At 44.1% G+C, this 12,408-nt stretch overlaps 1 protein-coding gene across 5 annotated transcripts in view; it reads left to right on the top strand.

Annotated features, from left to right (window-relative positions):
• The window catches only part of Lrba (LPS responsive beige-like anchor protein), a 504,118-nt gene extending 491,868 nt beyond the window's left edge, over nt 1-12,250 (top strand). For all 5 annotated transcript variants that reach the window (XM_048424832.3, XM_048424835.3, XM_048424834.3 and 2 more), the window contains exons 54-57: nt 463-564; nt 3,441-3,637; nt 6,822-6,973; nt 11,114-12,250. In XM_048424832.3, coding sequence (XP_048280789.1) covers nt 463-564; nt 3,441-3,637; nt 6,822-6,973; nt 11,114-11,204 — 542 coding nt within the window. In that variant the 3' untranslated portion in view covers nt 11,205-12,250. The remainder of the gene's footprint in view (nt 1-462; nt 565-3,440; nt 3,638-6,821; nt 6,974-11,113) is intronic.
• Nucleotides 12,251-12,408: the final 158 nt, after the last annotated feature.

Genomic DNA, 12,408 nt, shown 5'->3' with positions numbered 1-12,408 from the left:
TCAAAGTGTAAACCCTGCACAGTGCCCCATGGCTTCAGCATGGCCATTCTGACTGTGTAGGAATTCACTGAGCACTGAGGATGGGATGGATAAGTGTCTGAGTTGTTGCCTTAATCTAGCTGTGTGATGGTTTTTGTGAGTTCATTCTAACCAAGACCCTAAACTTGGAATCATCCCTACTTGAGATGCTAATTTTTGTAATACGAGAAAAGTGGAAAATGCAGGTTTGCCATCTTTATCTCTGAGCTGTAAACTGCTGTTGCTAGATAATCACATAAGGGTTCTTGAGTTCAGAGGCATGTAGAATTCAAAATCAAACTGTAGCAAAGTTTGGATCTAGTCCTAAAATAAATTTTGGACAAATTGAAAACTCTTCAGGCTTCAGCATAGATCATAATCAACACCAAGTTATTAAATCTTTATACGCTGGGGTTGATTTGTCTTTTTTTTTTCTTGCTAAAGGTGAAACCACCACTCCTCGGGCCATCCTCACAGGCCATGACTATGAGATTACCTGTGCTGCCGTCTGCGCTGAGCTGGGTCTGGTGTTAAGTGGTTCTCAAGGTAAAGTTATGTTTTATACAAGTGTTGGATCCTCTTATGATGTATTATTATGAGATGATGTATTATTATGAGCAGAAATAAGATTGACTTCTGTTCCCTAAAGCTCCAGTCCGTATGGTAGCCACACAGAACTACTTAAATATAAGCTAGCTAAAATGAAATAAAGTTAAATGTCATGTTCCATATTATCACTAGTTACAGTTAGGGGTGGGGTAGAAGGGTCCACATATAACCAGAACATTCTGACCAGGGCCAAAAGCCAAGTTTTTCAAGATACTCTATAGACAGCAGCCAATTAGTGTTTTCCTCTCTGTGAAGCAGGGACAGGAGCATCTTTGTGTGTGTGTTTATTCCTCTGTTCTCCAGTAAGCTGAATGGAAATCCTGACCCCACCTATATTGTGTATGCCTGCATTTAAGCCATAGCATGTGTAGAGAGGTCAGATGTGGTGAGAGGTTGATTCTTTTCTTCCACCATGTGGGTCCCCAGGATTGAAATCAGGGCATCAGGCTCTGCAACAGTCCCTGTACCTACCTGCTAAGCCACCTCAACAGTCCCTGTACCTACCTGCTAAGCCACCTCAACAGTCCCTGACCCTGCTTAACTTCCAGATTTCAGGACTAGGCAGTCCTAGAGTAGCAGACACTGGAATAGAAAGGACTTGGTTTGCTGGATGCTTCTGCTGCTAGCACTATTTTGTATTTAGTTTAGGGATACTGAGTGCTCCTTCCAAGAGTAAATGCAACAAACTGAGAACCTCCAGCAAAGGAGCTGTCAGCAGTCCAGCACCTCTCCCTGCGCCGTGACAGTGTCTGCCCCCTCTCCCCCCCTCCCTCCGCCATGACAGTCTGTCCATGTCCCACCTCTCCGTGCTGAGAACAGAGCACAGAGAACTCCTAACCCTCGTGTATTTTAAGCTCAGAAGACCGATTATTTGAGTCACCGTAGCTAACAAGGCAGAGTGAATATTTAAAGCAGTGAAAAAGTAATTTGACTTCTTAGATTGCATCTGAACTTAAGATTAATTACTATTGTAGGCCATCCTTGCTTTGCACAGTAAAATGCCATACAAACAGAAATCTCAGTGGAAAATTTTTCTTTTAATCATTCTTCTATGGTCTAAAATGGTTTTTTTTGTCAAAACATTAAAAAAAAAAATCCAGGCATGGCAAAACCTTTAATCTAATCACCTAGGAGGCAGAGGCAAAGGAAATCTCTGTAAGTTCAAGGGCAGCCTGGCCTATATCGTGAGTACCAGGATAGCCAGGGCTACATAGTAAGTCCTTGTCTCAAAAACAAACAAACTCAGCCATGCAGATTCATGTCCTTGTGAACAGGTGAACAGTGCACACCTCTTTCTTGTCCTGAGTGCCTAAGCATCTTGTCTCTGCCTCGGGGAGCTGCTAGTGCCCTTCTGCTGTGCCAGCTTCTCATTTCTCTTTTGTTTGTGTGTCACAACTACCCTCCGGGGTTCCCTTAACGTAAGGCTTTTTAAGTATCATTTCTTCTGGACATCATCAATTTTGTTACAGCGCTTTTTGCGTATGCCAACAGTTTCCTTTGTTCATTTCCTGGCTGCACATCTAGTGTCTTGGCAGCATCCGAAGTTGACTCTGTGCTCTCTACATAAAACTCCATTTGTACTCACCTCTCTACCGAAGTTCTCACTCCAGGACCTTTTCTTGTTATCTACGCTTATAAAACGCCACATGGTTATCACCTCGAAACAAGGAGGCGACACAGATGCTGTTTGCCGTCTGTGTGTGAGCTGAACAGCAGATACTGGTCAAATATACCGTGAACACTGTGATGTGGGGGCTCCCAACAATGCTCAGCTGCTATTAACATAAGGGTTAAGGACTGACGAGCTAGCTATAATACAATAGCCTAATACAATTGCTGTGATAACTGAAATTTGAACTGCTTTGTCGTGGAGCTAGTGTTATTTAGGGAGTTGTGCATAAAATTCGTGTATGCTGGGACTGCAAAACCAAAGACATGACTGATACTTATGTTGGAGAACACCAAAAAAGCTTAACTCTTTGGTGCCCAACAAAAGCAGAGAGGCATCCCTAGCGGAGGCACTGCTGTCAGCAGCCGTGTGGCAGCAGGGAGTTATTCCATGTGGCGAGGGGTGAAGCAGGGCACAGACCCTGTCCTCCCCGTCTCTCCACACGCACCACACAGTTCTTATTTCCTTTACCTTCATATGGTGAGTATATAGTAGAAACAGAAAGGCTCTGGTGTGTGTGTGTCCAGGGTGCCCCTGGGGAGCTGACAGTGGCAGAAGTCACTGCTTTTTTTGGGCATTTGAGGAAATAAGATCACTCCATTTAATAGTGGCTGAAGGAACTCAGTGTGGATTTGGAGCTTGGAAGATGTTACCAGGGCCTCCATTTCAAGAGTGAAGCTGTAGGCAGTGGGAGAGAAGCTGCCCAGGTCGGCTGCATCAACACAGTCTGCTCCGTCTGGGCTGGGTGGTGAGGAGGGGTCCCATGTGCCTGGTGGCAGCAGCGTTTGACCCCAGCCGCCCATAAAGCTGCTCTAGCAGCAGACACGCTTCCTTCTGGAGTTCTGCTTCTCCCCAGTGGTGTCAGTAAGAAGTTTATAAACTTCCTGTCTCTGAGGGGGAGTGAGCACGTGCAACTTGGCTTCTCGTGCCCCCCTCCCTCCCGGGAAAGCGAGAGCTGGCAAAGTAACTGACATATGACAGCTTTCTGAGGGCTGTGTACAACTGTACCATGGCACCGCAGCCCAGCTGATCTGTCTAGTTTCCTCCATTCACCGATACTGGGGATTGAACCACTCCCGCAGAGCTACACCACCCTCCATGTCTGTTTTCATTACATAATTTTGCTTCTTGTTCCTCTTCTCAGAAGGGCCATGTCTCATACATTCCATGAATGGAGACTTGTTAAGGACTTTAGAGGGTCCTGAAAACTGCCTGAAACCAAAACTCATCCAAGCGTCAAGAGAGGGTCACTGTGTCATCTTCTATGAAAACGGCTGCTTCTGCACCTTCAGTGTGAACGGGAAGCTGCAGGCCACCGTGGAGACTGATGATCACATAAGGGTGAGTGCCACAGGCTCTGCAGATTCCCAATTTTACTGGGAAGCTTGACTGGTAAGGGGGACAGAGATCACCAAGGAAACCTGGCTTTGAATAGCTGGGGACTTCTTTCCCATGCCAAAGGGTCACCATTAGATAGCACTTAGGGATGGGGTCACGGATGTGGCCGGCAGTGGGACACCAGTCAGTGGCTACTCCTTGCAAATGGCCACAACGAAGCCAGTAGCCTTCAGCTTGTACAGGCAGCCTGATGGTTTTCAGTATCCTGCAGTGTGTTTCTTTTTCTCTAAGATTTACTGTGCACCAAAGCTAAACTAAACTCTACCTAAAACTGGTTTCTCATCACATCTGAAGAGGCAGCACTGGAGGAATTGTACATTCTCTAGGTCGGCAGCTGATGGCCACCCTGACATGCTGGAGAGCTGGGCACCACATGGCAGGAACCACTTCCCCTCTGTCTATACGGAGTGTTAATCTAGTGCACAGCCCAGGTCCTGCTCTGCAAACCTTAGAGGTCGAGGAAAAGAGCCAGGGGTTATTTTTCAAGGTCCCTTCCTTCTCACCTCCAGGCCGCTGTGTGTATATGGGATGAGAAAAGCTGGGGCGTCCTGTCATTTTCTAAAATGGGAATAGAGGTGCATGTGACCCATGTACAAGGTCACTTCTCCCCTCTCCCTTGCTGGCTGTCTGAGAGTTTCCTCCACCTCAGACGCATGTGCTCAGGCAAACTCACTCCGCTTTTATTTCTCCCTTATTTCCCATCATATGCCGTTTAAGCCAAGTGCACATCAGCGGCTTCTCCCTCCTCCTTTCTTTACAATAATAATGTTGATAATCTGTCATTGTGAGCTGCGATTATATTGTCAGCTATACTAATAAATCTGTAAAAATAATTTGAAGCTGTTCACTAGCTAGAACAGTTTCTATGGTGTTCAGTTAGACCAGAGGCTCTGGGAAGAGCCTCGAGGCAGCAGCGGGCGGGGGTGGGGGGCTCTTGTGGACTGTTCACATCACAGGCTCCCCTGTACCCTGAAGCCATCGTTTTTTCCCCTGTGAAACTCCCTACTGGATTTTAGGCCTAAACAATCCATTGCCTTTCCCCAGCATGCCTGTACTTTATCATTCTAACTTGTAAGTGGCAACCATGTGATTAAAGCGAGCTAGCCTAAAAGGAGCACTCTCTGTCCCAGGCCCCAGAGAGTGACGCTTTACCAGCTCACTGCCTTAGGAGGAAAGCAAGGAAACTGTGGATTGGAACCCCAGATACCCAGAAATAAAAAGAATCAGTCGCCGGCAGAGACCAAAAACTCATTTCTTTGACATACCAGGCAGCATGGCCACTTGAATGCTAATCAAGGTTTCCCACCTGCCTTTGCTTTGATGTCATTTTGCTCACCGGCACTTTGGTTTAAAGAGACACTGTGCATTGGCTGCACACTATGCAGGTGCTCTAATGAAGAACTCGGATTTAAGCACGCAGTTCCTCCAGCAAGGCTACATCATAAAGTCTAACCACCACGTCCCTCAAGAGAACTCCTTTTCTCTTTTCCCAGACTGTTTAAGATGTGGGCATCCCCAGCAGATTGCTGTGGCCTGCGGATGTCCTCAAGCACCGGTGTAGCCACGGCACCGTCCAAAACACTTGGGACCAGGGCTGAGTTAGAGCATTCCTGGGGCCACCTCAGGTATCTAGCACAGTAGACTGGATACTGAAGAGAGGGCTGAATAAGAGCTGGTGAGCAGACGGCCCTGGAGGGAGGGGAGCGCACAGTAGATACATGTGGCTCACATGCCAGAGGAAGGTAACCGTTCCCTGTAAGAGAAGCTAGGAACTGTTTCTTACCCTGGAAGCAGGTTCATTAAGGTGCTCTGAAGATGCCATGCATCTTAAATCTTCATCTCACTTCATCCCAGACACAACTCTTAATAATATGTATCTAGTTAATGAGATACAACAAAGATACAACAAAGCTGCCCTCCACACTTTATAGATGTATTTCTGTGTTCTTGAGAATAAGCTGTGTTCAGTGCACTACTGACAGTCGCACCAGTGTGAACTGAATACATAGCAAACAGTCCTTCCTTTTCTCTATTTTTTTAATTGTCAAATAATAAATTTTTGGTTTTTTGTTTTTTGTTTTTCAAGACAGGGTTTCTCTGTGTAACAGTCCTGGCTGTCCTGGAACTCGCTCTATAACCAGGCTGGCCTTGAACTCACTGAGACCCACCTGCCTCTGCTTCTCAAGTGCAGGGATTAAAAGCCTGCGCCACCACTGCCCAATCAAAGAATAAAGATTTAAAGTGCTGATGCTAACATTATACGTACAAATCCAGGGCAGAGCTTGTTCTTCAGAGGATGGCAATCTGTGTGTCCATGTCCACTGTGGTTAAGTGGACAGGCAGCTAGTACCTGCCAGGGTTGCTGGAATCGTATGCCACCAGCTTTGGGAACAAAAAGGAAGAATCTGACAGTGGACACGGGGAGGCAATGGCAGTAGAGGGGGCCTTCTGTCATGGGTGCACACACTTTCCACAAGGGGAAGACACCTGGTTCTAGGCTTCAAGGACTCCGTGTTTAACTATTATGACAGTGGCTGTAGGCAGAGGGGTGTCCCAAGACCTGACAAAACTTTACTTATGAGCATTTAGACTAAGAATCATAATATTCATGAGGCATGGAAATTTTTTCTCAATAACTAAAAATATAATATGCAGCTGGGGGTATAGCACAACTGATAGCATGCCTGCCAGCTTGTCCAGGGACCTGGGTGTGCGGTGCTTGCCAAGAGTCTCAGAATTGGGCTGTGAGACAGGAGGATTAAAAGGTCAAGGTCATCTTTAGCTACTTTAGAGTTTAGAGCCATTCTGAACTCCATGAGACCACTTTTCAAAAAAAAAAATCACTTAAGATGAAGGAATAGGCGGTTTACATCTGACCCACAGGCTTTTGTAGGGAGTATAGGGACATTACAGAATCAGAACACAGATTTCAAGCTGAGCCTATCTGTTCAACAAGGCAGGAGATTTGACTTCTGACCAATGGCAAGCCTTCCATAATTCAGGGTCCTAAGAACTATGGACTGCTTCCACTGCCCCTGCCATCTTCCCAGCCCACGCCTGGGCTGCTGTGGCAGTCATAGCTAGGCCCACTTCCTTAGAGCCATGACTGACTGTTGCTGTCTCACAGGCCATACAGCTGAGCAGAGACGGGCAGTACCTGCTGACTGGAGGAGATAACGGCGTGGTGGTCGTGCGGCGGGTGTCTGACCTCAGGCAGCTCTTTGCCTACCCAGGCTGTGATGCTGGGATCCGAGCCATGGCCCTCTCTTTTGACCAGAGGTAGGTAACAGCAGAATCCTGATCTGCCACAGGACCACTGAACACGGACTGGAATCACGTTAAGTGACCTAGAGCTGGTGGCTTCCTTTCCTGGAGTCATCTGCACAATCCAGAGAGCTAACAATGCATGAGTGTCCAAGCACGCCTTACAAAGTCCAAGTTTCTGACGGCTCTTAAAATAGGATTTAAGTCACAAAGGCTCAGAACTGCCATAGAGCTTGTCGAATATTTATGTGGTGTGCATGCATGTAGTGTGTTCACCTGTGTAGAGCTTGCCAGTCACCTAAGGCTAGCTCCTGGCCTGCTCTGGGGATCCCACTCTGTCTCCTGAATGCCAAATAGAAGTGCTGGGGACCTGAACTCTGGTCCTCACACTTGCCCGCCAAGCCCCAGCTTTTTGTGTGTCTTTAGCAAGATCTTCAATAACTGTAAATATGTGTATGTAAAATACCTTTTATCGTCACCTCTGGAGAGATCTGATTTAATGTCCTAAAACCTCCCAAGTTGTAAATCTATCAACTTACCCTTAAAATACAGCCATTTCTTTTAGCTTCCAATTTTTGCTATGGCAGCATATGCGTAAGACTTCCCGTCTGAACCACTTCTGATATAGTGTTTCGTGGCATGGAGTGCACTCAGCATGTTGTAGCCGCCACACACTGTGCCTCTACAGTCTTCAGAACTTCCCATCATTCCAGAGTACCCATTCTAGGTCCACCTCCCCTCCTTTGGCCTCCAGCCCCTGCTCACATCACCCCGCTTTATCTGTGAGCCTGCCCTTCCCAGGCACCTCCTGCACACAGGGTCTTCTGAGAGCTGGCTTGTTTCACTTAGCAAGTTTTCAAGGTTCCATGTTCTATGTCGGCATCCTGTTTTTTTCTTAGATTGTTTACATGCATATTCTGTTTGTGTGTCCGTCCATCTGTGTATGGGCACCGTGGCTTGTTTTTATGTATGTATGGTGTGGTGTGAACAGTGGTGTACAGATGCCCACTAAGTCCCTCTGGGTCTATACCCAGGAGTGGAATTGAGGGTCATATAGTAATTCTGCTACTAATATCTTGGAGAATTCCTGAACCGCTCCACATTTTGCACTCTGAGCGGCAGTGCACACATCCACGTGTCTGTCAAGTGGGCTGGGATGCTCTCACCAATTTCAGGAACAATTTTTTGCCTTCTGTTGTTTGTGTTTTCTGTATCGGTTAAGAAACCACCACACATATCAGTCATGAATGTTTTCTGTTTTCTTCCGGCTTCATTGTTGTTAAGGTTTTGCTCTTATTTTCTGTAATTTTCACTTATTATGGTGGGGGCACTGTGATCTGCACACGTCCTTTTGGATCCTGCTGGGAGTCACTGGATCGTCTGCCTTGCTCTTCCTGTGTCACTACAACACGACTCTGTGCTACGTTTTTAAAAAGAGGCCTCTAAATTTTCCCCCTTTTCTGGATTTTTCTTGGCCATTTGAGATTGAAGTTCCATATAAATTTTAGGGTGAGTTTTGCATTGTGAAAGACTTCATATTGACAGGGATTGCAGCAATTTGCTGATCACTTTGGGATCCTGGTATCAACATATCTAACATATCTTCCAGTCCATGTACATGAGATATTCCATGTTCCTTTCAGCACTATTTTGTGGCCTTCAGTATATAAGCTTTCTGTTCCTTGGTCAAATATATTCCTAAAGTTTTTATTCTTTTTAATGCAACTGCAAATGTTAACTGTCCTTAAAATCTTCTTTGGATTATTAGAATATAACATTGCTACAGGCACCGTGGCATGTACCTGTAATTTCAGCACTCTATAGGTGGAGATAGTGAGTTCAAGGCAGCCTGGGCTACACAGTGAGATCCTATTTTTTAAAAAATAAAACAAAAAGCAAATGCTGTTTATATACCCACAACTTCTGAGTTTATTTTTAAGCACTAGCAGTTTTGTGTGGAGTCTTTTGGATCTGTACATGTAAGACCATGTACCTTATGACAGAGATCATTTTATTTCTCTTTCTGATTTAAATGTCTGTTCCCCCCCTTTTTTTCATAGTAACTATGTTGGGATATCAAGCATTATACTGAATAAAAGCGGTAAAAGTTGGCATCATTTTGTTCTGATGGTGTAAAATTTTGTCTTTCCACCACTTAGCGGGATTGTTAGCTGTGGGGTTTTCATAAATGCCCTAGCTTGAAGTCATTATTCCTACTTTATTATTAAAAAGATACTGAGTTTTGTCAAGTGCTTTTATTGTATCAGTTGAGATACACATTTTTTGTTCTATTAATGTTCTCTAATGTATTTTACACCTTGAACTCCCCTTACATTCCAGAGGAGAACCTCATAGTCCTAGTATTTAAGATGCTAATGGTTCAGTTTGTTAGCAACTGGCATCGTTACCCATCCATGGTATAATACTGGTGTGTAATATTGTTTAGTGTTGTCTGTTTTTGGCTTTGGTATCAGCAAAATGGTAAATACCAGAAGTGTTCCTTCCCACTCAATTATTTTGGAGGAATTTGGAAACAATTGTGGTAATTTCCTTTAAATTTGTAGTAGGATCACTCCACCATGTGGCCTACAACTTTCCTTTACCAAGTGAGCATCTTTCAACCTCATCCTAGCTACAGAATTTGCCAGTGCACAATTCGTGGTACCTTTAGCTCAAGTTGTAGCAATTCTGCAGATCTCTTGAGGAGCCAGCCCACTTTGATTTCTTGTTGTTTTCTTAAAATGTTCTAGCTTTGGGTTTAGTTTACTCTTTTTCTAGGTCATTAAAGTCTAAAGTTAGGTCAGTAATATTGTTTTCTAATATGTTTGTACCTACACCCCTTCCTCTCCTCTCTGCCCTTGCTGCCCTGTGTTAGTGTGGTTTCTGTTTTTTGGGGTTTTTTTTTTTTGATACATTGTTACTCTTAGTGCTTATGTATTTTACAATTTTCATTTCGTTACTGACTTCTGGTTAAATCTGTTATGAGTATAAAAGAGTATAAAAGACACTTTGCGTGATTTCACATTAAATCTTGATCCATGCTTTATCCCAGAGATTGTTCCATGTGCACTGGCAAAACAAAAGTGCATTTTGCTCTTGTTGGCTTTGTGTTCAGTCTGTGTGGCTTGTGGTATTTTGAGGTTCTTATCCATTTGTCTGGTCATTCTTTATGTACATTTTTCAGTGTAGGGTATTAAAGCCTGCAGCTGGCTGGCTGATCATGAATTTCTCTCTTCCCTCTTGTGTATATTTGCTGCACATCATGCTTGGGGCTTAGGTGCTTAGTGTGTTATAGTAACATATAGTAACATATATAACATACAGTAACATAAGGTGTTGTCTCTTGCCATGGTGCTTTGGTCTTAAGGCCTCCTGACATCAGGGCCTCTTAAATTCTCTTACTGTTACTGCTTGCCTGTTTTTTCGACCCATTTGTTTTTCTAAAATGAATGTCCTGTATACCACATATACTTGGGTTATCTCTTTTAATCCATTTGGCCAGGTTTAATCTCTTTACGTGTAATGACTGGCTGTAGGAGAACTTGTTATTTCCTGGTTGGTTTGGTTTGCTGAAAGTTTGCTCCTCATTTTCCCTTCTGTAGTGATAGAGTGTAATTTTCAATTTCAGTAAGAATTACAGGAAGGCACTGAATGTAAGGCCCTAAGAACTGGCCCTGAGCAAACTCTGCAGGGAAAGGTCTCAAGTAGCAGAGCCACCTGTCTATTCTACGTCTGTCCTGCACCACCTTCTCAGGACAGGGGGCCAGCAGCTCCCGTCTCAGCAATCACATCAGGTCACTGGGTTAAAAGGAACAGGTGTTACCAGGTTAGGGTTCCCGCCCCCCAAAATGGGCAGCAATCCGCTCTCTTACTCTTAAATTCTGCATTGTCGGAAGTGCTCGCTCTGGCCCTTGAATGTGTGTGCTTCCTCCAGTGGCAACTGCTCTGAGGGTTTTCCTTCTGTTTATGGCTGGAAGCAGTTTCCAGCTCTGTGGAAATGATCTGGTTCACAGTTCAGTGACAGTCTCTGCACAACACAATGGTATCTACCCTTCCATAGACCATAAATGCCCCATACACCGGTTACTTTGGTCTGCATTTCAGTCACAGCAGAAAATACAGCCCTGTGACCCCCATTTCCATCCTTCCCCCCAGGTGCATCATTTCCGGCATGGCTTCAGGAAGCATTGTTCTGTTTTACAACGACTTTAACCGCTGGCATCATGAGTACCAAACCCGATACTGATGGAGACAAATGCAACTTGGTCCTGTTACAGGCTGATCAAGGAAGAACTCTGAACATCATTCTATAGAAATAGCTATCACATCTGAATGTAACTTAAATTTGCTTGAACAAGCAAAATATTTTTAAAAGTTAATTGCTATTTTTGTAGACTTTGCTTGACATTTTGGGGGGTGGGAAACAGCAAAGCAGAAAACTGGCTGCTGGTTTCTGTAGTTTAAGAAAAATCTATATTTTTAGTCATAATGAAAAGTCTATTTTCACCAATTATGGATTCAGATGGTGGAGCCAACAATCCCACCAACGCTAATGATGTTGTGGAAACCATTTCCCATTTACCTGTAATCTTGAGAAATATGATTTTAGCAATAGGGAAATGGGTTCTGATGCTAGGACGGGGAGTTTTCTGTACTGGGGTCCTGTATTTTTCTAGACAATTGTGCTTCTTCAGTGCTGAAATTTCTAGGATTTTAATAGTAATGTTTAAATTATGACAAATGTAATTTAAAACATCTCAGTGAATTATTTCTATATTCTTCTTCAAGCATGTGTTAGACCTAGAAAATTATGGTTTGGGGAAGGCTATTTTATTTTACTATGTGGTAAACAGCAAAGATCTAAGTTATAGCAATCATAAAATATTCACTGCTTCTTCCTGGTCTGCGTCCTCATGGCACAAGGTGAGATGGTGGAAACCATTTTGGGCTCACAACCAGTTTTCTGAGTCAGTACCAAAGCCTGCCCAAGGTCAGTGCCCTGCAGTGAGGCAGAGCCAGGCGGGGCCACTCCCTCGCGACCTTGACCCCACCATCCTGGCATGAGATCAGGGGCCAGGGACTGTGCTGAGTAAGCATCACCATCCTGTCCTCCATTTGTTATGAAACTATCTCTACCTTCCTTTTGATTAGCAATTTATACTAAGAAACAATGTTATTTTGGTGTCATATAATTCTACCTTTTTCTAGTAGATTGCTGTATGGAATTCTGTGAAAATATTTGAGAAAAGGTCTGTATTACATAAATAAATTCTTTGTATGTTGTGAATTTAAGTTGAAACTGAGTTCTGTCTTTTCCCCCTATACATTTTGCTGCTCTCTAAAGCAAAGATCTAGAAAGAAAAATTCAGTTTGACAAAAAAAAAAAAAAAAGACAAACTTGTGCTTAGGCTGTTGGAAACGTCTTTTTCAGCTAACATGGACAGGATAGC

This window comes from Myodes glareolus, chromosome 20, assembly GCF_982192425.1.
Source record: "Myodes glareolus chromosome 20, mMyoGla1.1, whole genome shotgun sequence".
In the NCBI taxonomy this organism is placed as follows: domain Eukaryota; kingdom Metazoa; phylum Chordata; class Mammalia; order Rodentia; family Cricetidae; genus Myodes; species Myodes glareolus.
This window is presented reverse-complemented; position numbering and strand designations above follow the sequence as displayed.